Source organism: Rousettus aegyptiacus, unplaced genomic scaffold (genome assembly GCF_014176215.1).
Source record: "Rousettus aegyptiacus isolate mRouAeg1 unplaced genomic scaffold, mRouAeg1.p scaffold_m13_p_1, whole genome shotgun sequence".
Classification (NCBI taxonomy): Eukaryota; Metazoa; Chordata; class Mammalia; order Chiroptera; family Pteropodidae; genus Rousettus; species Rousettus aegyptiacus.
Genome location: NW_023416284.1, coordinates 180,365,423 through 180,392,457, shown reverse-complemented (window position 1 = coordinate 180,392,457; position 27,035 = coordinate 180,365,423). Strand labels below are relative to the sequence as shown.

Genomic DNA, 27,035 nt, shown 5'->3' with positions numbered 1-27,035 from the left:
ATCTCCAAGGCTGTTAGAATGCGGGCATTCTCTTTACTGTTGCTTACCGGGCGGAAGGGATGGTGAGATCGGAGGAAAATGTCAGCTGTCACAGCCACATGACAAAACCGCGGGAAGTTACTTGTTTCCTTATAAGTTTTACCTTCGAACCTACCCGAAACATCAGATTTCACTTCAACACAGCACTGGCACTGACGATAATGGAGTCCAGGAGCCTGGACCGCATCCCGCCGTGAAATCACTTACGCTAAGTGGTAAAGCGTTTGCTTCTAGCTCATTCCCACCCCTGCTTCTCTCACACGGAAAAACTTTACGGGAGAAGACAAACCCTTCAATCCACAGAGCGCCTGAGGACACGGAGGAGCCAAGCCCACAGAAAGGACACCACGTTTTAAATAGAATTAGAAGGACGTGTCTTTAAGGAAGCCTTCTCGGGCTGCAGTCAAGAAGCACCAGATGCTTATATTTCGAGGAGTAGATACTGAGATAGGCAGGAGTTTTTTAAGACTGGATTTTTAAATGACGTGGGACCTAAAGTCTTAACCAGTCTGGAGACGTGCGGGACATGTCCCGCAGCGGCAGCAAGCACGTGAACATGTTCCACGTGGGGACGGAAAGATTGTCTCAGGGGGAAGATGCTCCGTGTGCCGCTAGCTAGTTTGCTGCAAGTGTCACAGTGTCCCAAGCATTCCCGCGGTGCGGCGTTGCTCACAGGAAGGATGCAGACCTTCCCATGGCTGGCATTTCACCCAGAGCGCATGCGCTTTGCACACGTCTCAAAGATGTTAATAAACAGCACCTTTGCTCCAAGAAGCCCCACACGCATTCGTCTAGTGAACAGGTACCAATTTAGCAATTTTAATCGACGTTCTTGCAGACAAGTGTGGATATGTATATGCATATATACATATATATATATTTCAAATTGAGAATTTACAAAGATTTGATACATTTGGTCTAGCAGTGAGTAAGTCCACAAGATAAATCTTAAGCAGGCTCTATTTCCTTGGGTGGCGATTTAGGCGATTCAGTTCTACTGCATACAAGGAGATCTGAAGCTTAAATTCAGTGAGCTTTGGAGAAGTCCAACGAGAAAAAGCAAGCGTGTAGCGTTCCTGAAGCCAGCGCGGCATGCCTCTGCTGCTCCCTGGAGATACCGAGGGGTCTGAATTTTGTGGAAATTCAGTGTGGCGATCGCCCGGAATCAGTGGGCACCCCCCGTGGCTGCATGTTTCGTCGTCTCTGGGACGTGCCATTACAGGCGAACGTGCGGAGAGGCAAAGTTAACGGCAGCACTGAAGCCTGTGTGCGGTCCAGGCCAGGAGGTTGGGCCGCGTTCCAGACTGAAGATGCCCAAAAGATCCAGTGTCCATCTCGTGGCCTTGCTGACACCCGGGGCAGTGGGGCTGGGGACGCCGTCTTCCTTTTCCCGCTCACGGCCCCGAGTGCGAGTGAGTCAAGGCGGCTGGGCAGGGCGAGTGTCTGGCACGGTGGCCTGGGGTTACCACTTCCCCGGAATGGAGACGCCACACTCGTACCAGCCCACGTAGTAGTAGGGGGTCCCGAAGCCGATGCTGCCGAAGCTGACGGGCTCCTGGCGGTACTGGCGGTAGTAGCCTGGCAGTGGGAAGGAGGGAGGGAGAGAAAACGCATCGGTGATACCGCGGTTTATAAAAAGAAACGTGTCCTCGGGCTGCATCCGTGTTCCTGGCACAGAGCGCTTAAAACCCTCGGGACCTCCTACGCGACGTGGGCAACGAGGGTGCCCCGATGTTCCCAACAGACCTCTTTCGACCACCCTTGAGTGTGTTAATGAGGTGACTTGGGAAGGACCTGCGGATGAGGGCTGGTCACCAGAGGACCCGACCGCGTGACTAGAAGATTGCACCTTTCGGTCCCACCCACCCACCCTCCAACCTCCCGGAAGGGGAGGGGCCTGGGGGCGGCCTCGGTCACCCAGTGCCAGCAATTTCACCAAGCTTGTCTATGTAAAGAAGCTTCCAGAACCACCCAAGAGGTCGGGTTTCGGCAAACACGTGGAGATGCGGGGTACACGTGGTGCACCCGGAAAGGGCACGGGAGCCCCGCACCTTTCCTCATACACCTGGCCCTGTGGGTCCCTTCCACCTGGCTGTTCCTGAGTTACACCTTTTTATAATAAACTGGCGATCTCGGGAGTGACATGTTTTCTCTGCACATGGCGAGCTGCTCCAGCAACTTAGTAGGACCCACAGAGGGGGGGTGTGGGAACCTTGGGTGCGCAGCTGGTCGGCCAGAAGCACAGGTGACAGCCTGGACCAGGCTGGGTGACTGTAGTCGGTGAGGAGAGGCACTCTTGTGGACTGAGCCCTCACCCTATGGGGTCTGAAGCTGCTCCAGGTCGTGTTAGAACAGAGCTGAACTGCAGGACGCCCATCTGGTGTGGGACAAACCCGTGCCCAGCATGGGTAGTAGAATCAGAGCATCGAAAGCGCTCAAACCAACAGGAAAAATTCTCCTCCTTACAACCTCGTCCACAAAGACCTCTGATGAGCTCTTCTTATGACCAACGTCACCTCCAAACAAACATGGCCATTTTTGTGTGAGGTCACAGTAGCCTTTGGGGCACCTCCCAGGCATGGTTTTGGGGAGGGGGGATAATCCAGTCCCCACACGTGTGTGACGCAGGTAGGAAACTGTTCATTAGCTCCCTCTCTCTTCTTCTCTTCCCACAAAATGAGATAACTTTGCGGATCATTATGGAGCATTCATCATGGGGCAGGATTCTCACCTGGCCGGTCCTCACAGAACTTGGGGCCCCCGGACTTGGCCCAGACCTCAGGCCCCCAAGGTTTACTTCCTGGAGCTTGTGACAGACTCTTGGATCTTTCTAGTAAATCTCTCAAAGGAACGACTGCTGTAGCATGTGCTACCATTTTTCCTTCGAAGTAGAAGCGATGCCCCAACCTTCTCAAAAAAAACTTTTTAGGGTAACTCAACAACTGCTCTCGCCCTTTGGCCTGGTTGAGCCTCGCCAGATGAGAGGCTTCCTGCCCTTCTACCGGTGAGTGTATTGATGCACCAGCACCTCTGTACAGAGCCAAAGCCATGACCACAGTCACAGAATACACAGTGCAATACAAACGATGCATAGTAACCCTGGGGTACTGCAAGATCCTGAGAAAGATGAAGAACTGCGATAGATATATTTTATATGCTTATTTTGATGGTTATTTATGTATTAAGTTAGCTAGTCCATGGCACCCAGATATTTGGTCAAATATTATTCTAGGTGGTTCTATAAAAGTGTCTTTTAGATGAGATTAACATTTAAATCAGCAGACTTTGGGTAAAGCAGACTCCCCTCCGTGATGTGAGTGGGCCTCATCCAATCAGTTGAAGACCCTACTAGAAAAAGACTGACCTCCCCTGAAGAGAGGGGTATTCTGTCAGTGGACTCGAGCTGCAACTTCCACTCTTCCCTGGATATCCATCCTGCTGGTCTACCTTGCAGGTTCTGGACTAGCTGGTCTTTACAATTATATGAACCAGTTTCTTAAAATCTCAACCTCTCTCTCTCCTTCTTCCTCTCCCTCTGCCTCCATTGGTTCTGTTTCTCTGGAGAACCCTCACTAATACACTTATTTTATTTTTTTTGCGTATCGTACTGTATCTTCACTCTTTGAAAATGGGTAATTTCATACCATTTTTTTTCCAAACTAAAGAAGTTAATACATCATAAAGTCTCATGTCTCGAAAACGCCAGATCACTAAGAGTTGAGTGCATAATGGAAAAAATGTTGGACTTCATTCGGTTGTTCTGTTTATTTGTTTGTTTGTTTGGGGTGTTGGGGGTGTCAGTAACGTATAGCAAATTGTTAACTTTTGAGATGAATGTACTTCTTTGCACCTTATAATGCCACAATCGAATGGTCGATACACTGTCACCTGAAGCATATCATGACTGGCTTGCAGTTACTTTTTTCTTCCTCCGTACTTTTGTTCTTGCCATTCTCCGCCTGGAAGGACCTCTAATTTGTCTGGATATGTTTATAACTCAGCCCAGATTCTGCCTCTTCTGAAGATTGTCCCTGACAGCCTCAGGTGGCCTGCCCCCGCTCCCCGGAACTCAGATGGTCGCTGTCATCTGCACAATTACTTGACAAGAGGACAATCACGTGATACCACTTGTCAGTATCTACCCTTTCAATTGTGTGTTCTTAGTTACCTTTCACATATTTATCTTCGCTTTTTGGTTCGGACTATCTTCCTGAGACTAGGGGTGAGGTCCTATATTCCTTTATATTCCTTTGTATCCCTACCTCCCCTAGGCTCTCCCCAATTCAAGCACATAGTAGGAGCAGTTTGTTGATTCCTTGTTTTTATGATCCAAAATGTTGCCGACATCTGCCTTCCCATGGTCAACCAAGGGCAGAGCCACAGTAGAGATCTCCCACCCCCCAGTGCAACAAATCAGATGTCTGTCCTCATTACCTGGAATGTTAGGAAGGGCTTCTATGTAGGACTGAGGCCCTGTTCTTCCATCGAGGTGTGAATCCACAAATTGGCAATGGTCCTCACCTCTTCCCCAGCTGTCCCCAATGTTGTAGAATGTATCTGCACGAAGGAGTAAAACAGGTCAGTGACTGGTCAAAAAAACAAAACAAAACAAAACAGTTTAGGAGTCTGCACAGGCTTTGGAGATCATGTGAATTGGGCACATTACTCAGACCTCGTGTGTTATACTTCCCATGTTTGAAAAATGGCAATAATGGCACTAACCTCGTAAATGTTGAAAGAATTCAGAGAGATGCTGAATATATAACAAGTGTTCATTAAATGGAGACTGATAATCCTACGGGCAGTTTCAGCCTGGAAGTGGTAAACATTTTGACTCCTCATTTAAAAATAAAACAATAGAGGAAACTAGTAGAGCCAGAGAATTGTGAAATAATTAGGAAAGGCGTGAAGATTTATTAAAAGAGAAGAACCTGCTTTCCTCCACACCTAGTGGAGGGGACCCTCTGCGGCATGGGGCACTGTCCGTGGTGCTGAACCGCAGCTGCACAGTAGGGCAAAGTTTTCTCAACCTTGGGGTACGGGAGATGGCTGTGTAAGCACGTCTAGGAAGTCAGGAGAGAAAAAGGGCGGTGGTGGAGGAGCAAAGAAAGAGCAGAGACGTGGGCGTTGGGAGAGGCATATCCACTGAGAAATGGCGACAGCGGAGGACGGTCGAGAAGACTTTGTTTTCACGTTGTCGTGAAATAATCACCACTAGCAAGAACAAAGCAAAGCAAAACAACAACAAAAAGCCCTGAGCCATAACGACATATAGACCAGCTGAGGAAAAGTTGCAAAGAATGTATGTACTAAAAAATTAAAAGTTGTGCCGAATTCGAAAGTCAAACAAATTTGTGTAGGTGGGTGAGGCGAAGCCAGCTGGGTGGAAACGGCATTTTGAAATGTGAGTGGACAATGGACATATGTTATTCTTTGTTTAGACCCCCCCCCCGCCCATAATGAAAACAATGTAATTTTTATTCGGACACAAAGAGTCCTGCCCACGTATGTTTCACCATCTACATTTTTTTCCTCTCTAAAGTTGTGCCAATGGCAGAGAATAAAGGGGAGCATTTTTCTCAATACTTCTAACGTGTATGCATATCAATTATTATTAAATCAATGGCAAAAAAATTGGCCTTTAAGTTTATAACAGAACTTTAGACTTTATTTCTAAAATGTAGTAGATTTAAAATGTAGGTGTATTTAAAATATATTTAAAATGTAGTAGATATAAAATATTTAAAATATATATTTGTATTTATATTTCTGGGTGCCAATGTAAAAACCAGGCACCCTAAAACAGAGCCTGCAAAACTGGTTTGCATTTGAGCCGGACTGAGATATAATGGGTCCACACTTAAATATGTTCTGATGTGCCCACTACGTCAACTTAGTACCTAATAAAATCAAAGTTTTCCATACCCTCCCACAGCCAACCACCTTCAAAGACATACCTTTCAGGTTGTCACTGAGGTAGATCTTATACCGCAGTGAGTTACAAAGAACGACTCCCACAAACTTTTTATACCACGTCCGCTTCACATACTGCCGGCCGTGACAGTCCGTGTAGCCAGGGTCATGTTTGAAAGCAAAAGGGATCCAGATGGGCTCCCCACCTTGACGACAAAAACACACCCTCTGAGTCACGGTGTTCCACACTGTTTATTCTTGCACAAAGTACCAGCAGCTTCGACTTAGTCACGGGACCCTCCTCCCCTCCCAGGGCTTCTCTGAGCAAAGCTTTCCCAGGGGGTACCCCCTTTCTCTTGCCCTTTCTTATCTGCTACTGAAACATGACTGGGGTGTTCCTTTTATTTGAACATAGTTAAGGGATTCTCAGGACAAGAGAAAGCCTTTAAGCCTTAAGAAAAATAAGCTAGCATGGCAAATTTGATCTTGCAGGGCACAACATCCTATCCCCCTCCTCCTGAAGTCCCTAGGCATAGACTCCTGTCCCTTGAAAGCCCTGTCCTGAACTTAAGCAGTGCGGCTTGCTCAGGTTATTTGAAAAGCAAAGTAAAATTTTGTTGTGCACTTAATGCATTTTGCTATCTTTTCAGCAATTTAAAATAGTCAAAGGGGTTTAAATGCAAATAAACTTATCTATTTTCATAGTTATGGCCACTCATAATGTTTTTTTTTAATATAGATATTGGCTGCTATGGCCCTATTAAAAAATTCCCAGATAATTATTTTCCTTGGATTAGAATGAAACGTACAAAGAAATCATAAAGTTGTCATGAAATTATAAAAATGCAGAAATGGTCAAGCATTTCTACTTGTAAGTAATCATAACAATCTCATATTCAATATTCCGCTTGATTACCTGAGTGTCAAATTTATCAAGGGGAGCAACTTACCTGGCGGTCTCACAACAAGCAGAGGATTGTCTGTAGAATAAAAAAGACATAATTGACTTCATTATCATTCTTCACAACCATGCAATTGTTGAAATTTTTACTGTAATCGAAAGAGCTAACCAAAGTGCAACAGGTGAAGAAAAATGCAAGGTTTATTCGACAGACGCCAATGTCTGTCTTTAGTTTTTATTTCTTTTTGAGACACCTCGTTATTATATAGATGCTGTGGGTCTCTGAAGATATTTTGACAGTGTGTGCTATAAAATCACTAAATACTCATTATGTTTTAAAATATATCCATCTTGGGAAAACAGTTTGGTGGTTTCTTAAAAAGGTAAACATACACCTACTATGCAATCTGCCCATTCTAACCTTGAGAATTTATCCATAAATGTTCATAACAGCTTTATTCTGAATAGCCAAAAAGCAGAAACAACCCAATATCTATCAATGAGTGAGTGGATAAGCAAATCGTGACACAGCCGTACAGCGGAAACCGCTAAGAAACAGAAGAGAATGAACTACTGCTACACACGACGACATGGATGGACCTTGAAACAATTGTGCTGCGCGAAAGAAGCCAGACAAAAGAAGTTCATACTGTTTAGTTCGTTTATGTAAACTCGCTAAAGACAGAAAGCAGACCATGATTGCCGGGACGCAGGGGAGAAGATGCGTGCCCGGGGAGGGGCGGGAGGCTGCACCGCACAGTGGTGGGAGGTGACTGCCGGGATGACGGCCACGGTCACCCTCGCGATCGCGGGGGTGGCTCCGAGGGGGCGAGCATACCTCAAACCCATTCAGTTGGACGCTGTGAGCACGTGCAGCTTACTGCGGGCCATTTACGCCTCATTAGAGCTGCTTTTAAAACGTGTCCATATCTCAGCCCGAATAACGCCACTTAAGAGAATGTGAAACTAGCTTTTTAAGAACTTCTGCTTTATAAAGAAATTCACTTTTATAGACTACCATGGCCTAGGTAAACACAAGCCATTATTTTTTGTGTGTGAAAAATTATCATGGAGTAAAACTGCCCTTCTGGGGTAATCATTCTATGAATTCTAACATATGTATTGATTCGGGGAACCCAACCCCAATCAAGAGAGAGAATAATTCCATCACCCTAACTCTCCCTTGCGCCGCCCTGTTCCACAGACCTTTCATTCTGACGTCACCCGCTCTCCACGAAATGAAGCGTGAAGGCTTGTTTAACTCTCCCGATCCTAATCTAAGTTTCAGCAGCCTGCTGAGAAGTCTCGGCTGTCCCTGGGTGGGTGGAGGGGTAATATAAACCAGCCACACAAACAACAACAAACGCTTATCCACGGCTCAGCCTGTTACGCACAGATACTTAATGCCATATATGACATCATGTGTAACTTTTTGATTCTCATGTTTGGAAAATGTCATAATTTACTTCCTCGATGACTTTTCTGTTGTTAATGCGAGCGCTTTCAGCAGGGAGGAGGAAGCGAAGGTCTGAGGAACTGCCACTCTGGTTTCCGTAGTGGCACTGCTTTACATTCCCAACAGCGCAGGAGGCGTGGAGGGTCCTCGAAAAGTGAAAAATAAAACTGCCGCATGACTCAGCAATTTTGCCTCTGAGTATTTATCCGAAGAAAATAAAAACGCTAATTTGAAAAGATAAATGGATCTCTATGTTCACGGCAGCATTATTTATAATAGCCAAGATACGGAAGCATCCCAACCGTCTGTTGATGGAGGAATGGATAAAGGTGTGGCATGTAGATATCATGAAATGTAACTCAGCAATAAAAAAACAATGAAGTCTTGCCGTTTGCAACAATCCGGATGGGCTAGAGGTGCATCGTGAAATAAGTCAGAAAACACAGAAAATACTATATGATTTCACTAATATCTGGAACCTAAAAAGCAAAGCAAAACAACTAAACGAAGCAAAACAGGACAGACTCATAGACACAGAGAACCAGCTGATGGTTGTCAAGAGGGGGGGGTGGGGGATGGGTGAAAAGGCGAACTAGAATAAGGGGTACAGACTCCCGGTTATAAAATAAATAAGTTACGAGAATGTAATGTACAGTACAAGGAATGTAATTGATCAAATCGTAATAACTTTACGTATGGTGGCAGTATTTACTAGACTTACCGTAGTGATCACATCGCAAGATATACAAATGTCGAATCACTACGTCATAGACCTGAAACTAACTTTGTATTGTATGTTAACTATACTTTAATAAAAATTAAAAATTAAAAAAAAAAAATGAAGGGGAGACTTAAACAAACTGACGGGATAGAACAAATACTTGTTAAATTTCCGTGTCGTGAGAATCTCCTAGGGGCTTACGGAAAGGGAGTGTCCGCGGCCTCGCCCGAGAGAGTCTTTTTCAGAAATCTGGGAGTAGGGTGGGATGTTTCTTGGGAAGCAGAGAGCTGTCTTTTCCAAATTTCACATCACGGTCTCAGAAATTACATTTATATCTTTCTACTCTCAGGTTTTGGACTTTGGTTTCTTGAGAGCTGTTTATATTTGAATTTCTTGGGTTTTTTCTACAGACCATATTAATTGTAGTAGTTGCCAAAGGTCCGTTTTTTGTTTGTTTGTTTTTGTTTTTAAGAAATGCAGGCATAAACACATATTCCTTACTTTGGCAAATTAACTACTGATAATGGTTTTTCCCTTACTCTTTCTTAATTACTAATGAGAAACACACTTCTTAAATGAAATTGTTGAAAATATTTTTGAGGTCCTTTGCCCACTTTTCCGGTATAAAACATATTCTCACAAAAGATTTAAGTTTGTTCCACATATCTTTGATTCAGTACATTTAAAATCATTACAATTAAAATTATCTTCCCGTAACAAATGTTCTGAGATTAAGCTACACGTAGAAAATGATCTAACCAAACAGAAGCTAGAGCCTCAATCTCAGTGTGGAGCTGGCTCAGTTGGGCTTGCGAAGACGGCCTGGCTTAGAGCTACAGGTCACAGCTCTCGCACGTGGCTTCCTATTGGTCAAGGTTGCTGGCCCAGGAGCTGGTGACCATGGCCAGCTCAATGTGGTGCTTCAGGCCATGATCACAGGAGCATTTTGTCAAAGAGCCTGAGAGCGCTGCACATCGGCATCCCAAACACAGGGACATCCTCTGGGTGATGCTGTTTGTAAGACTGAACAGTATTTTAATTGAACTCTCCATGTTAAGTAAAGGCATCTTCAAGTCTTAGAGACTTGCCTAATTGTTAGAAGCAACTGCCTCTTAGGCCTCAAGAGATTTATATTTGTCAGCTGTTTGCAATAAAAAAAAAATTATCTCTGCAACAAAATCTTTTACAGATAAATTCAAGTGTATCTTTCCCACATGGTTGAAAACTAGATTTTTTTCCCCCTTTCATTGGAATTTGACTTCTCCATTTTCCAGTCATTTCCAATAAAGACTACTTTTAATTTTATTATCCAAGTTTTAACCTAGCAGAAAGAAAATGTTTACATTGTAAAGCAATATTACATATGAATTCAGTAAATAGAAAAGTTAGGACTTTTCTGCTTTAGTTTTTTATTCTATTGTAGTCATTATTCCAAATTACTTGTTTTTGAGGGGCAAAAAATGAAAATGCGAAATCGGCCATACCTGATTCTGTAACAAATGAGACTGAAGGGCTCATCGGTCCATAGCCATGAGGATTTTTGGCTTGAACTTTAAAATAATACCTGAAATAGGAAGAAAACAGTTTTCTGAAAGAGAAACTTGATTAATGTCTGTGTAACAAGACAGATTCCCAAACTACTGCGTACCTCCTCTGTAGCAGAGTTTTAGTCCCATTTTTTACTAATGCACACGTCACTGCTATTTCTTCATATTTTTTTCCTGAACTTTCTAATTTTCTAATAATGATTCAAAGCGATAACAATTTACAGCCTAGACACGGGGCTAATGGGACAGCGGGGGCATGTTGGGCTTAGGGAGTGCGTGACCCTCGAGGCATCGGGGTTGTTGCCTGCGAGACACGTCCCTGGAGGAAATGCCCCTCCCCGTGCGAATTCCACCGCTCGAGAACTTGGAGCAGCCGGTCACCTACGGAGCAGAATTCACATTTTAATCTAATTCTTATCACTGGACTCCCTGTGGAAAAGCAAGATGTTTGACCCTGTCGTGATGCAGATGATGGAGAGAGCGGGTGAACCAGTGCAGAGGCTGGCCTCCCGCGGGCGACTGGCGCGACAACGATGTTTCGGGCACGTGATGACGGCTACGCTTGGCTCTGGACCGTGACAAGGCACCGAGGTTCAAAATTCTGTGTCTCAGGAAAGAGATGTGGGTCAGTCCAGGAAGGGGAAGTGGAAAAGGCCCCGAGAGATTCAACTGCAGGAGTGATTTTTTTGTCTTGGAACAGAGGATGTGCTAGAAAGCACGCTGCCTGGATCAGTTAGTTCATCCAGAGGGAGACCAATAAGCCAAGTAGGCCGGGGGTCCCGCGACATCGGGCTTTATACTCTAACGAGCTACGGGACAGAAAGCAGCAATTGGAAAGCTCTTCAGCGTTTCCCACACCACGGTGTGACCCTTTGTGTCTCTCCCTTGTTAATCGCCGTGTTTTCCTCCCCTCTGGGAGTCCAGGTATCGTCTGTGTTCTCTTAATCCTCCGCCACTTAGTGCTGAAGAAGGACGCATGCGCGATCTGCCATTCTGGAGAATTCCGGACAAGCCTGCCCCTACAGCTTCGGGCCGGCAGGGGTCACGCTTCAAGGTTACGACATTCTCTGATTAAGCCAGAGACGCGGATCACATGCACTAAAACGTGCTAAATTTCTAAAAGGTGCACTATTTACATCCAGAGAGCAAAGGCATACGTCTGTCGCAGCAAGCCTTGGCCTTCTGAGACGAGCCAGGGAGGCGCTGGCCTCACAGTTACACAGAGATAGGACATGACTTTGTGTCTCCTTAAACCGAGAGCTGGTTTAAATGTCTGAAATAATTAAACCATTTCGTGAAATTAGTCTCCTTTCAAGCCTTTCAAGAAAGTCATTCACATCTCATTAAGGAGAGAATCCTTTTTAAAGTCTGTATTTGAGAGAAAGTCACGCATAATTAGGACCACGTGAGTTTCCGAACCCCCCTTCGCCGGCAGGGCATGTTTTCCCCATTACACATACTTTGATTCGGTGGCTGTGGAGTTATTTAAGGCAAAACTCTGCAGGCAATTCAAGCAGTGGGTTTGGCACATGTCGACGGTACTGGTTCAACTTCACGGATACTTTTTTTCCCCCCCTTAAAAAGAGGAAATCAAACCCTAAGGAATGACACTTCTATTCGGAGGCTACATGGAGAGACGTTTTTGCTCCTTGTCTCTCGAGCCACCCCTGGGGCCTTGCTGATACCACTTCCCCAGGCCCACGGAGGGCGGACGGCGAACCGGGAGGACCCACCAATGAAGAGCAGCCATTCGGGTTTCTTTGTTGTTATCCATTTGTCTCACCGCTGAAACCTAAGTATCCTCCAAATCCACCTTCCTCCGCAAAGCCCAGGTGGCCCATTTCCAAAGACATATTTCCACTTGAACTTCACCTAATGTGTCAAAGTAAATTTATTATGCTGAGCTGAAAAGTAATGTGGAATTATGAAAAAAAAAGTAAAGTTCCTCTTTTCAAAAACCACAGTAAGCTTTTTCTACGAGCTCAAATATATATTGCACACTCTGCATAGTCTCTGCCTCACCCAAGGCAACCCGAGCCTTGCCTTCTCATACAAGCATTTGGCCCCTTCTTTCCCAAAGACTCCACACTGACAAATCTCTAAGTGTGGGTTAAAACACGCAGACTCCAGAAAGCAATTTGGGGCTGAGCTGGTTGAGCAAAGTGGATAACGCCCACGTGAAGCTGAAAACAAGATCGTCAAGGACCCCAGCTGGGTTGGACACCCCGGCTCCTCTTCAGTCCGCTGACCCCTTGAGTCTCCTCCGAGACTGGGAGGAGAATGGACGATCCAGACTCCGTGAAGGGAGCATGGGGACTCCTTAAAGTGAGCCCCCAGAGCCGGTCTGCATGACGGTCCCGCGGGGGAACACAGGTGTCCTTGCGATGCCGTCACACCCGCCCAGCTGTGAACACTCAGCAGCGGCTCAGAGGGGCTCTGGGGAAACCTGTGCGGGGGCGGGCGGTGCGGGGGCGGCGCACGCGCTGCGCGCGCATCGGAGGCCTGAGAAAGCGCAGCCCCCTGGGGGGAGGCGGCGCCCCCAGCTGCTGGGGGCCGAATGCGGGTGGAGGGCAGCACAGAAGCCACGAGGGACTCCCCAGGCCCTCCGGGGCCTGCTTGTCCAGCCTCCTGCCTCCTCGCCCGCTCCTGCCGCAGAGGCCTCCTGTCCTTCCTCAGACATCCTTTCTGCTGGCCTCGCCCACCCCGCCCCCTCAGGCTACCTTGCCGCTTATCTTACTTCCCAGAAGCCCACCTGACTGCTCCTCCACCCCCAGGCTCAGGGAGGGTCCCGGTTATATGAGGGCTTCTCTCTCAGGGTGCTGAGCAGTGAAAGTTTATGTCCGTGTTGTTTCAAAACGATCTGTTTCCTTCTTTAATGGTGTGAGCTTCAGCATCACGGGGTTTGAGCACCAGTGCCCAAAGCAAGGGCCACCGGGCAGTTTATCACCCGACCCCCACCGGTCCACCCTCGGTGCACATCAGGGCGCCCCACACAGAGCAAACAGTGAGTTCTTATTTAATGAATCGTGGGCACTCGAACCTGTTGAAAGAGGGAGCAAACCTTCATTCTACAAAACTGTCTCCTGACGTTATTCAAAACTCAACATCAGCCTGGCAGCCGAAGCTGCCGAAAGACTTTGGACTCGGGGCTGGGGCTGGGGAGACTGGGATTCAACTCTACTGCAAGGGGCTCGGTGGCGAGTCGTCCCCGAGGCCCCTTTCAGCATCTGACACTGGCTGTGCTGGGTAAGCATTGTCACCCCACACGCAACAAAAAAAAATTCGGGCGTTGACCTCATTTTCTCGAACTGTGCTGTTTTCGTTTCCTTTGGTTAATTTTTCATCGCTATTAAGGAAAAAATAAAGTGTTTTCTCAATTTTTCATTTTGCTGCCCGTTTTTCACTTGCCAAACCCTGAAATTCACAATAGTTTACAAAAGCTCAGTCGACGCGAACCCAGGGGACACAGCAAAACGCCCTGAGCAATGTTCTCGGCTAGTTCAGAGCCTCCCGGTGCCCAGGGCTGGCGTCCAACGTCTGTCCCCTTCAGCACGTTTCTGTTGAAGACAGTATTCTGTTCTAACCTCCTCCGTGTTCTCCCGACTGTATAGAAAACGGGAGACCTTGGGCCCGCGGTCTTCTCGCTTAGCATTCTTTGCTGCGGAAACATAGTGACTCCATGTGACAGTATGCGCCGGAGCCATTTGTAGGGGCTCGGTTAAGCCGATCATTAAATATTCAGAAATCCTGCGGGCCCGCTGGTGGCTCTGAACTGGCCATGGTGGGAGTATTTACACTACAGAAATTGGAAAACACCCCAAACCAGGGACTTTATCCCCCCAGAGAACTGATTGACAAGCACACGGTTCAAGCATCATGTGCTTGACCTTCTGCCCATGTTCGCCCGCCAGGGAGGCTTTCCTAGATGGCACTGCCGTCAAAACCAGACGGTAGAGAGGAGGAAATGCCCACTCGCCACTTTTACCCTTGGGAGCGAGTTTTGCATATTTCACTCTGAGGGCTGTAGCCTCCGGCTCCTGCGTGGCCCTCTGGCCAGCTGCCTAGGTTGGGAAGACATGGTTGTAGCCTTGATTGATGTGCACGATGCGTCTGTCTTTAATGGCGTGAGCTTCAGCATCACGGGGTTTGAGTACCAGTTAATTAAAATGTTCATCAACTGCTGGTCCATTAATGTCGCACACGAAGGTCGTGCTGCCTACCGCTACCCCGCGGGTCGCTACGAATGGATCGACTCCCTTTCAACACACAGAACAGCCCCGCCCCCCCATGGTAGGTAGCATTTAGTCTCTGGAAAACAGAGAACATGATACCAACACAATAGACTAACAATTACTGTACATATAGTAATTTCAAAGAAAAATACATGACTATAGTGTTTATCGATTTTTCTATGAGAACTAAAGAGAGCATGCAAAAGAAGTCCCAGAAACATTTTGATTAATCCTTTCATTTTCGACCTGTGGATATCTGCAACCATGCGCACTGGTCCCATGTTTTGTTTTTCAGGGACTGACACATCATACCTTGTGTTTGGCTTCAGGTTCTCGATGGGCAGGTGGGTTACTGCTGAAGCTTGAGTGGACCACTTGTTCCTGATGAAGTCTTCGTAAGATGCGCTATAGACCAGGTAACCTATATGTGGAAAGAAGAGACCAGAGAGGATCAAGGAACCACGTCACACAAGAGGCGTAACCCAGTGGCGCAGGAGGGGGACGAGGTCATGCTGCAGAGGCAGCTCTGTGGGAGAGGTCCAGGAGGGGGAACCAACTGTGTGCTGGGCGAGGATGTGGGGCGACGTTGGTACCTCTGGTGAAAGACACAGTTAAAGACACTTCCTGAGATCTGACCATTCCCTACCTCTCTCCTCCTCATCTCCCATGCTCCCCAGCCTTCCTCAAAATAAATCACATCTAATCTTGACTGCACAGAGAAGAAAGGCAGAAGAAAGGAACAGTGACCTCCACAGAAGCATTTAAGAATTTCCTGGTAGAATGAAATATTACGCAGCAATTAAAAATAATGAAATCTTATTACTTGCAACAACATGGACGGATCTAGAGGGTATTATGCTAAGTGAAACGAGTCAGGCAGAGAAAGACAAATATCATAAGGTTTCTATATGTGGCCTTTAAAAACAAAACGAAACAGAACAGACTCATAGAAACAAAGACCAAAAGGGTAGTTATCAGAAGGGGGGGGGGCGGAGAGATGGGTGAAAGGGGGAGGGGACTATGTCATTAATAGTATTATGACGAGTTTGTATGGTTTCTGCTGATTACTAGAATTAGTGGGGGGATCATATTGTAAGGTATAAAAATGTTGAATCACTATCTTGTACACCTGAAACTAATATAACCAATATAATATTGTGTACTTACTTACTTAAATTTTTAAAAAGGAGGAAAAAAAAAAAGAATTTCCTAGTAGAGACATACAGTCGTCCTTCATACAAAACAAGAAACTGTTGAATGCTCTGTATGTGGGTGTGGCTGAGAGATCCTAGACTCACAGTGGTCTCATCCATGAGCGAAGGTTGTCCTTTGATTTCTAGTTGTTGAACACCTGTGCCTGCCCTTGACTTTGATGCCTTATGACAGCAGTCAGGCAGCTCTTCTTTCTGCCTTATCCAATAGTAATGGACCTTAGAGGGTGAGCCCTCAGCCCTTACCCCTGCCCAGCTTTCCAGGCTACCTCAGAAGGCCAGGTGAAGTTCACATCACAGCTGCACACACCCTTTATACTAGGTCTCTTATGTTATATGAAAAAAAAAAAAAAAAAAAAAAGTTGTCAAACACTTTCTATGTGCCAAACATTATGCTAAACACTTTCAATTAAGTTTAACTTCGACTGATTTTCCTGATCCTACTACACAGATATTGCCAGCCCCATTTTGACACATGAGGAAACTGAATCTTAGAGACAGGCTGAACGTCTTGTCCAAGTGCACATTCACTCATTCATTTAACATATTTATTGCATGCCTGCTATTTCTTAGACACTATGCTAAGTGCTGGAGATAGAGGGGGTGACCAAAAACTCAAGGAGCGGCAGAGCAGACAAAGAGCTCAGGGTAACATGGTAGTTAATGGTGAGAAATGGGGGATTCAAGAGAAATCTGGAAAGTAAAATTGACCAGATTTAGTGATGAACTGAATATGGAGGCGAAACAGAAGGAGGCTGGAAGACAAGCCCAAAGCGTTGGGCTTGCAAAAGCGGGGGGCGGGGGGTAGCGAGGCCGTTCTCTGAGACAGAAAACCCAGGTGAGCAGCCTTGGGGACCAACAGGATCCTGAGTATGGTTTTGGATCCTCTGAGTCTGAAATGCTTTGATGCCAGCCTGTGATGACGTCAAGTAGGCACCTGGTTTTACTGTTGGAAGGACAGGCCAGAGACAGACTTGGCTCTGAGCTGTAAATCAAGATGTGCTTGAGTAAGACCCTGGAGAGAGAGAAGGCAGAGCAGGAAGAAAAGAGGACTTAGGACCAAGCCTCGAGAAGTTCCAACATTTGATGTTGGGTCAAAGAGGGTAAGCCCGTGAGAGTCTCAGAGCTGGAGAGAATCGGAAGGATCCCAGGTCAAGAAGATAGAGAAGGTCAACAGCATCTAAGAGGCAAAAGGCTTTATTTAGCAACCCGCTATTGCCAACTACCTGCAGCGAGGTCTTTTGGTGACATAAACAGAATGGGTTAGAGTCGCACAGCTAACTAACTGGAATGACGGGGCCGGAAGCAGGTGTACTGGGCTCATCCGCCCATCGTCCACCCATCCGTCATCCACCCATCTCTCATTATCCGTATTTTCCACCTACAGGTTGATGGGAACTCTGAGCATCTGCCTTAGACACACCTGTTACCACGTCTCCCGGGGTAGCTTTGTCCCAGTCCACAATGACAAATGAGTGGCAGCCTTCCATAGCGACCACGGTGATATTGCGGGGGGCGTGCCGAGGAGGTAGGTCACTCTTCCTCATGTCACTTGGAATGATCTCATCCAGGCTGTCCACTTGGAAGTGATCCAGAGCATCGGTCAGTGAACACGGGGCTGATGGGTCTTTACTGAGGTACGTCACATAAGGAGCTGGAAAAGAATGGAGATACCCAGTCAGCGTGCTGAAGGCTTTTTCTGGAGGTAGGAACACGATGTCTGCCTGATGGTGTAGACGCACCATTCGGTCTCTCCCTGCTAGACAGCGGCTCCAGGGCCCCCGGCCCTGAAGCCAAACTCATAAGCACAGCCCTAGGAGCTCCCCTTACTGGATCCACACATTTACATCTTTCAATCCGGTGATTTCAAAAGATCCTACTGCCCCGTCAGCATCGACAACTGTGCCCTCAAGGCGACTTTGAAAGTTCCCCCAACTGCAGTTCCCTGTAATCTGAATCTGCAGTGTTCGGTCACACCTAGGTTCAAACATTTGTAACAGCGTGAATCAGGCCCAGCTGGTTTCTCTTAACACAGTCCGTTCCTAGACAGTTTCAAAACCAGAAAGAAATAGACACCGATCAAGATATACAGCCTCTAGCCTCAGTCCTGGGTGGCCTTCCCCAGGGCTTCGGAGTCCCCCACAACCATCTGGAACATCTGCACGAGGCCAGGCCGGAGCGGCCTTCCACCACATACCGCTCAGCACGATAACAGCTCCTCAGATCTGTGGACGAGTCCGGGCTTTTGCTACACGCATCATCTCAGTGGATTCAAGGGCACCGGGAATGAGGCGGGACTTGGACCGATTTCCATGCCCCGGCTGTCTCCTGACCCTGAGCGGGGGCCCACGAAACGGAGTCAGACAGGAGACTCCACCTCAGCCCGCAGCTCCGGTAGTGGTACGGGCCCTGTACGCAGTAAGGAAGGCCAAGGCATCGGACCGCACACCTGCAAGACTCCCAACTGCTCTCCCGTATAACACCTTTCTAGCACTTTCTAAATGTTCCATCGCACCTTTGGGTACCGCTTCTCGTTCTCAGTGGCTGTTAGGACTAAAAGCAATTTCTAGCTCCTCTATTTTCCGATACTTTGTACACAATTAGGCCTTTAGAGCTTGTCTGTGGACATCATCACCAAGTTCTGGGGAGCGATCGACTGCGTTTCATAGAGTTGTAGACATAAAAACGGACGGACAACGATAAGCCTTTCAGTCTTCAGAAGAGTTCTCTGGAACAGCTAATAATAGCATTGAAAGGATTTTAATTCCCGTCATGGGAACTACAGAGAAAGTCAGAAGATTTGGCGAATTCAGCCAGGGTGCTGAATGCCACAAGCCAGCATTGGCCTCAGGAACGCTACCTCAAATTCGCATTCTTGTTCTTCAGGTACGTGTAGTTTAGATACTCAATACTACGTCTTGGCGGGCGAGAGCTGCTCTCTGCTGATGGCAGAACATTTGTTTTGGAAACAGAAAAGTGTGAGATTAATCGAAGTGGTTGCCTGTCTCCACTTAGTCACACATCATTTTTTTCCACTTAGTCATACATTAACCTGTCTCATTAGTGAAGTTCATTAAGGGCATAGGGAAAGAAGACTCCCGAAGGGAATGCAACACAGGTTAGCGAAATGGAATTTCCTCTCTTAATTGTTTTAATAACTGAAAATAAATTAAAAAAAAAAAAAGAGTAAAATAAATTTCCAGATCCTCAAGCGAGGCTAATGAAAATGACAGGAAATAACTGTGGAAACGCAGCTTCAGCTCTGCGATGCTACAAGCGCCAGCAGCTCCATTCGGTCAGACGCGCGTCGTTCAGGAAGAACTTCACCGCCGGGCAGACACGGCCCAGTGGAAGTCTCATCTGAGAAAAGTCAGCCGCCATAAAAAAAAAACGCTTGTGTTCCCTGTTCCTGGCGATTGTTAAGTGTTTCTTACCCTGAGGCTACACAAAGCGGCCTCTCTAAACTCAGCTCTGTGAGACGTTAAATAGTCTTCTGCAGAAAACAAGTTCATGTGCATCTGAGCACGACTGTCACGAATAACCCCGGACGGAAACTTCAGCACGGGAACACTTCCGCTCCCAACGCACTGCCTCGGCCAGGCCAGGAGATGAGTTATGCTCTTCTTCAAAGGACAAAAGTTATAAAGACCCGTGTTTCTCTGATTAAGGAAGTTCTACTTACCAACAAATCGTTTCTTTCCAGCCAGATCGAATTCTTCTTCAGGAAAGGAACTGATGGTGCTTTCTGGTATGATGGCAGCAGGTGTGGCAGCGGTGGTGGTGGTCCTGATGGTGGCCGGTGGCCTCGAGGTCTCAGATTCGTAATCTGAAATGATATGAAGGTCTTTAATCGGGCACTTCCAGGAAAGGGGCACTATTTGCAGTGAAAAGAGTCTACTCGTGACTAAAGCATGCCCGTGCACACGCAGACACTAAATAAATGCGATGCCTAAACATAATGTGTGTGTAATAAAACAGTATTCCGCCGCCTGTTTCAGTCCCCTCAGAAAGACAGATGCAGGTAAAAGAGAGGAAAGGGAAAAAGAAACACATAAGACCAGAAAAATGAGATTTTAGAACCAAAGCCGGAGAGAGCCTTAGAGTTTATTCAGTTTAGCACACTCCTCTTACTGGTCCAAAGCCATTCTCTACCTAAATAAATTTTCCTTTTAGAGCTGTAAATGACCTACGCCAGAAAATAAACTTGATTTTCCCCCCCTCATTTATCACCTGTGTCTGAAGCTTTTTGTTTTCTGAGGAAGAGGTAGGATTACTTCTAGTAAGAGAACTAATCCTTTAACATTTAAAAAAGAAACTAGTCTACTGCCAGGTCACCCTGAAAAAGCCCGATCTGGTCTGATCCCAGAAGCTAAGCAGGGTCAGGCCTGATTAGTCCTTGGATGGGAGACCACCTAGGAAGACCAGGTGCTATAGGAGTAAAAAATAAAAAAAATAAGGGATTGTAAACCGACAAGGTCCTTATAATCTGTGAGGTCAACCAAGGATTGCCTCGCCTAAAAAATAAAAATAAATAAATAAATACAATTTATTGAGTGACTGTCCCAAATGCTACCCGACACATTTTGTATTCTTAATCTTATAAGCTTACCCTTCATGAAAAGAGTCTATGATTAAAAATATATATATATATCACACCTGCAGCATTGCGCTTTTAATGTAAGTAGGAAAGGAGAGACCAGGGGAGAAGGAAATGAGACGAGCCAGCGGAGGAAGCTGAAATGTTGGTTAAACCTAGTTTTACAAAGAGCGGGAGCCGGGGCGGTCCAGACCTGGCAGCTCCAGAATTTCTGGAGGAAGGAGGGGCTGGGAGAAAGAGATGGGGAGCACAGGGCGCTTGTTTGGAAGCTGCATTTGCAGCCAAGCCCCCTGTTGTTCTTCGGGTCCAACACGGGCGAGGGGTAGCTTGCAAACGTAAGGTGCCACCGCCCTCCCTGAGTGGGGCCGCCAAGCCCAGAGTTCTGAAGGAAACTGCAGCTGAGATCACGCACTCAGAAATGGAGGTAGGATCCTCCAGTCAGAAAAGAAACTGCCCAGGTAACGGGCTTGAAATCCAGCGCACCTTCATCATAGACAGCGTACGGCTCCTCCGTGGGTGTCGTCAGGTCGCTCTCCAATCCTGAGAAATCATCTAGTGGAGGAGAAGGGCGAAAGGTCACCGGATGCCCTGGGCTTCCTTCCCAGCCCGCGGCACAAGGCTTCATGCCCTACGGTTGTTGCGTGGGAATAAGTCGCCAGTGCCAGGGCCTCCTGAGCTTCCTTGGAAGGGCATCAGGGCACTGAGGTGGGACCGGAACTGTCCCTCCTCGGGGTTGAGGAGAGGGCACTCCAGATGCCCTCCAAGAATCAAAGGGAAGACCCCTCCCCGGGATCCCAGACCCTCCCGCAGGGCGAGCTCTAACCACCTGTGCCCAGCCCGCCCCCTCGGTGCCCCTCGCCCCACCCCCAGGCAGCTCTCCGCACGCTGAGGGACGGTCCCTGTCGCATCCCACCACACGCCCGAGAACAGGCATTCTCAGGAAGCAGCGAGGAGAGCGGGGCGGGGGAGGCAACTGGTTCTCAGGATGGGGACAAAGCCCCTCCACCTGGGGGCGCCTTGGCTCAAAGCGCCTCCGTTCTTCCCACGCCCTCGATCGTGCGCCCCTGGCGCGTTCTAGAAGCAGGTGATTTCCCGCCTCTCCTACATCCTAACTTGGCAAAGCTCATCGACGGGCATGCCCTGTGCTCCACGAGCCCCTCTCGCCTCTCACCCTCCCCACCCAGGAGATAAATCCGTGCTACCGAGACATCTTAACTTGCACGTGAAGTTTGGAATTAATATTCCGATGATTATGAATTCCGCTGTACGGACAGACTGGGCTTTACTCACAAAACCACTGGATCTATCACACCGCAGAATTATCCTTTAAACGAAATTTACAGAATTTCATGTGATTTTTTTTTTATGTCTTCCAGGAAGCCCTACTTATAAGAATCATTATTAAAAATGACTATGTTAATGACCACACTGATAGTATGAGCATGGATAACAACAGGGTTAAGCAACGTGCGTGATTTAAGCAAAAACACATTATCTGGGGACTTGGAGCAGAAGTCTTTTTGAGAAGAGGCAGCAAAATCAATGTATTATTTCTCTACTTGGGAGATGTAGATGCAGTCTTAGAAAGGAGAACGTCTCTCTGTAGTTGATAAAATCTTGAGGCAAAAGATTTTCTAACTCAAGAACTCAGAGGCATTCATTCCTCTTTTGATCTGAAGCCTACAGCAGGTGTACAGAACCCTAAACTTGGGGCATCCTTAAAAGGCAGTGGGGTAGGGCACAGACAGGAGGTGCTATAATTTACCAGATGCCTTCTGGGCATTGGGCACTTCCATGCCTACGTGGTTTGAGTTAACCCTTAATAAAACCCTTACGATACAGGGGCTCATTATACCCACTTAGCAGCCAAGGACACCAAGGATTTATGTTATAACTGGAGTCACACAGCCAGTGAAAGACAGAGCGATGATTGAACTTGAACTTCAAGTCCACGGGCTCCAAAGACCATATATTTTATACTTCATAAAACCACCTCCACTTTTTAAAAGTTAAACTAACCAAATTGCTCACGAACCTTAAGGTGTACTGTTAGAATTATCGTTCCTCAGCCTGATAAAGGGGAAATGAAATAGGAAGTCTATAAACCCCTCCGCTAAAAAATTATACGCACCAATTTGAAGTTTTTATTGTTCAAAAATTATTGATCATTCCCCGGAAACATTCCAAACTAATCATTCCACTGGCCTATTTTGAGCCTACTTGGGATAACGCCACGAAGGGAACGGTACCGAAACAGACCGCCCCCGCGGTGGACATTGGCAAACTCCCTCTGCCTGCCCAGCCCTTCCAAGGACTGGACTACAAAGCCCCACAGCCACCGGAGGTCTGTGGTACCCAGTGCCCACTTGGCCACTGCAGCGGTGACACCGGCTGCGTTCCACTACGGCCAGCGGAGAAGGGATGAGTTATCCACCCTTCGGCGGTCGGGACGGTCATTTCACGAAAAACTATTAGACATGATTTTTCCTTTGGTCATTCCAACGTCAGTATGCCTGGATCCAAGAGGGATTACTTGTGGCCTGGTTTGAATCGGACGGCTGTCAAGTTCACGGCACCTACAGTTTGGGGTTGTCTTGCCATTGTCTCCTGGAAAACCATTTTCATTCCCCTGCCAATTTAACTCTTAAGAACATAGTCTCGTTTTTCCTCATTTCTGATTCAGATCCATTTCTTTTCCTTGTTACTTTCGGCCAGATTAAAAATGAAAATATTGTACAATTTTTGCATCCCAGGATGAAAAAAGATATATATAAAAAAAAAAGTATAGGGTTTCCTTCATCGACCCCTGGGGTTACATGAGACTCCTTGAGGTGCCGAAGCACTCTGGTGTGGCAGCAGGTCACATATGACGCCTTTTACCTACAAACTGGGGTCAGTTCTTCAGACGAGTGACGGTCACGTCTTCTGGCAAAGTAAACATCATGCTGAGCAATTTAGCGCTCTTTCTATTTTAAGACCAAATCAAGTCAAGCGTATTTTTCTAAAATAGTAGCATCTTGATTCCAAGTAAAAGCAACTTCCAGATGTAATGACGTATATCTGCAAGGTTTTTAAAAAGCTGACCATCAGAATTTGTCCCACCTGAACACCATCTTGAAGCATCTGAACTATGAAAAGCTGGGTGTTTTGTAAGTCACCCCCACATCAGTGTCAAAAGCTTTCACTTCTTTACATACAAGTAGCTGCCGGCCCCCAGCCATGAAATATGGTTCACGCTTGAGTGGTTTACTCCAGTGTTCATGAAAACATCAGTACAAAATGTCACCAAAAAATCAGGGCCTTAGCTCCAGAGATATTTTTTAAAAACATACAAAATATTCTCAGTAGGAGTTTAGAGAGGAGGTAAATGACAGCCATTAGAAATCCAAGGTTCTTTGCAGCTCAAGTGAATTTTTAACTTTTCTCTTTGCATTTTCTGTCTTGAGAGTGAGCTATGGCCAGATGGAACCTTTTTCCATAATGACTGATATTTCTCTGAGACGTGTCCCATGGTCACATTGCAAACGGTTGAAGAAGTTCAGCCGGTACGTCACATTTCCAAACACACATGATCTCATCAGATCTGCTGCAGAAATGAAACCTGAAAGACAAGGATCGCTGGCTTTTACTTTTCAGTTAGAGAATGGAGAATTCCTGTAACTCAAGGTATTGTTTAGATACCCAAGATGGAGAATTAGGCACCTAAGGGGGACCTCAGAGCAAGCAAAGAGAGAGAGCGAGAGGAGCAAAAGCAACGATACACCAGAAACGAGTATATAACATGCGTCCACGTGCACAGGAAGGCACACGCGAGAATGGCATCCATGACAAGTGAGGAAGTGCTACTTGAATTACTACAACGCCTGAATGACACAAGGCGACTCCTAGAACGTTATTGTGTTTTAACCCATTTCCCATTTAGACCAAAAAAAAAAAAAAAAGTGCAACTCACTATCAACGTCAGTTTAATTTTACATAAACCCGCTCTTCAAGGCTGAAGCAAATTCGACTGGTTTTCAGTGTAAAAATAAAATGTAAAAACTGTACTTGGAGTTATTTCTAAACTAGACTTTTCTCTAATCCTAATGTAACAGAAATGTATGCATACATCAGATTCATCAAATGAATCTTCAGCTAACAGCTGCTCGAGAACGATATTAACATCACGTGTAGGAATGCCATGTTTTCTAGGATATGACATTTTCAACCATTGAGAATTACTTTATTTTGTAAACGGAAATGCCACTACTAAAAACAGAATGCTACAAACAGAACGATGTCATTTGTTTCCAAAGACTATCGACATACTAGAGCTATGTGAAAATAACAATAAAAGCAAGATATTTCGTGGCAAACTTTGGGAGTAATGTTAGGACTGCAATCTGTGAGCTCTCTCGGGGTAAACGCTACAGCCACAAGTGCCACTGCGTGTGTTCTCGGGGCAAACGGGAAATGGGTTAAAGAGAAAGGGGGCATGCTTCAACCAGGGGAGCCAGGACTCTGAGATCTGAAAAGATGATTATAAAACTGAAGGTCTAGGAACAAAATGTTGGGACTTTGCCAATGGAATGGAAGGACAATGGAATGGAAGGAGAAGTGGTCGACTAGAAGGGGGCTGGAGATGGGGTCGTTTCATCCCGTGATCACTAACTGGCTCTAACTCATAGTTACCACAGCAGTAAACATTTCAGGCTACCAGGCTGCAAAGTGCCATGACCAGTGTCACCTGGTAAACACTAGCTGTGTACACATGGAGCCCTGGCACCTGTGAATGTACATACATTATGGGTTGCACTGTACTTAACACAACAAAATAGAAGGTGTGGGTGAGAAAACACAAGCCCGAGAACAAAGCCAGAGGCAGGGAGGTGTGGCGCAGGTGGTTCCGGGGATCACGTGTGACGGGGAGACCTGGGACTGCCCCTTTTCCGGCATCAGCGCCTCTTACAGAAAGCACCTCGCTGCTCTGAGTGTCACTACAGCATTCACAGAACGCGATTTTGCACACTTAGTCCACTACACAGTGTTCATCTAGGAAATGGCAAACTCTATTGTATTTTATAGACAATGCATAGGATTTTCAAGAGTAATTTTGACTCAGATTTTCAAATTACAGGAGACCCTTGAACAACACGGGGGTGAGGGGCACCAACCACCCACACAGTCAAAAATCCAAGTATAACTTTTGACTCCCTAAAAGCTAAACTACTAATAGCCTACTGCTGACCGGAAGCCTTACTGATAACATATAAAAGTCAATTAACACATATTTTGTATGTTACATGTATTAGATACTGTATTCTTATAATAAAGTAAGCTAAAGAAAAGAAAATATCATTTAAAAAATCATAAGGAAAGTGTATTTACAGGTTTTACTGAAATAAATCTGTGCATAAGTGGACCCCTGCAGTTCAAACCCATGTTCAAGGATCAAGTGTATTTTTAAAATAATAAATTAGAGGACATTATGCTACTGTTTAAAAAAATGACAAATTGTTCTTCCCAAATTTAATTTTTTCCCCAAGAATTTGTATTGATATCTCTTATTTTGAAAATGCTGCCTAGAGGCAAATTAATACTAACACTCAGATATTAGGGGATCAGAAGAATGGGCATGAGTGAAGTTAAAAACATACATGTATATCATGATTTGCAAGGGAAGAAGAAACATAAATACCAAGAAAAATGTTGACTTTAATGCCAGATCAAAGTCCAAAAATAAGAAGTAAGTGCTATAAAGCCTATATAAAAGCAGATGAAAGAAAATGCAAAAAAGTAATAGTAATAGCAATGAAAGCTAAATCCAAAAGTCGCTCTTCTGTTTACAGCCAATTGTTATGTAATTAGCTATTCTAATTATAGTTCAATTTTTAAAAATAAACTTTTACTGCATGCAGAAGAGGTCAAGGAAAGCACATACTATGTTCGCACCAGAAATCCAAAGGTAAATTCAATTTGTACTCACTGGGTCAGCTGGTAGTGTAAGGACTGTCTTCCCATAGTCCTCTTCCTAGTAGGTTTCCTTGTTCTTCAGTGTGAATTTTTTAGATCTGTCAAATGTTCCTGTTTACTCAGATTCAGAACTTTTCCCGGAAAGACTGACTTCAAGAACAATTCCCGTCATGGCTACAGCATCCAAGTTCACGCTGACTGGGCTTCTTATGGTCAACGGTGCCGTGTGAGAACTCTCTGCTTGCAAAGGATTGCTGAAGTGAAGGGTCTTCACTCTGTGCGAGCTTAAATATGCAGAAGCTTCACAGCCGGCACTGCGATTCGCTTCAGCCCGCGGGAAGGAGATAAATCCGCCTCCTCCAAGCCCGGTGCAAATGCAGGGCGACCTCTTCCAAAGCAGCTCCAACAGGGACTCAGCAGCAAAGATGACGACGTCCCTCCCAGGTGCTCCAGGACCTGACCGGAA

The 27,035-nt window shown here is 46.1% G+C and overlaps 1 protein-coding gene across 1 annotated transcript in view; it reads right to left on the bottom strand.

Annotated features, from left to right (window-relative positions):
• Positions 1-825: 825 nt before the first annotated feature.
• FNDC1 (fibronectin type III domain containing 1) overlaps positions 826-27,035 on the bottom strand; it is an 85,645-nt gene continuing 59,435 nt past the window's right edge. Inside the window, exons 15-23 of the mRNA XM_016152715.2 lie at positions 21,101-21,169; positions 19,703-19,846; positions 17,444-17,674; positions 15,122-15,230; positions 10,515-10,594; positions 6,903-6,932; positions 5,997-6,158; positions 4,474-4,596; positions 826-1,617 (exon numbers count right to left, since the gene is read on the bottom strand). Coding sequence (XP_016008201.2) covers positions 1,502-1,617; positions 4,474-4,596; positions 5,997-6,158; positions 6,903-6,932; positions 10,515-10,594; positions 15,122-15,230; positions 17,444-17,674; positions 19,703-19,846; positions 21,101-21,169 — 1,064 coding nt within the window. The 3' untranslated portion in view covers positions 826-1,501. The remainder of the gene's footprint in view (positions 1,618-4,473; positions 4,597-5,996; positions 6,159-6,902; positions 6,933-10,514; positions 10,595-15,121; positions 15,231-17,443; positions 17,675-19,702; positions 19,847-21,100; positions 21,170-27,035) is intronic.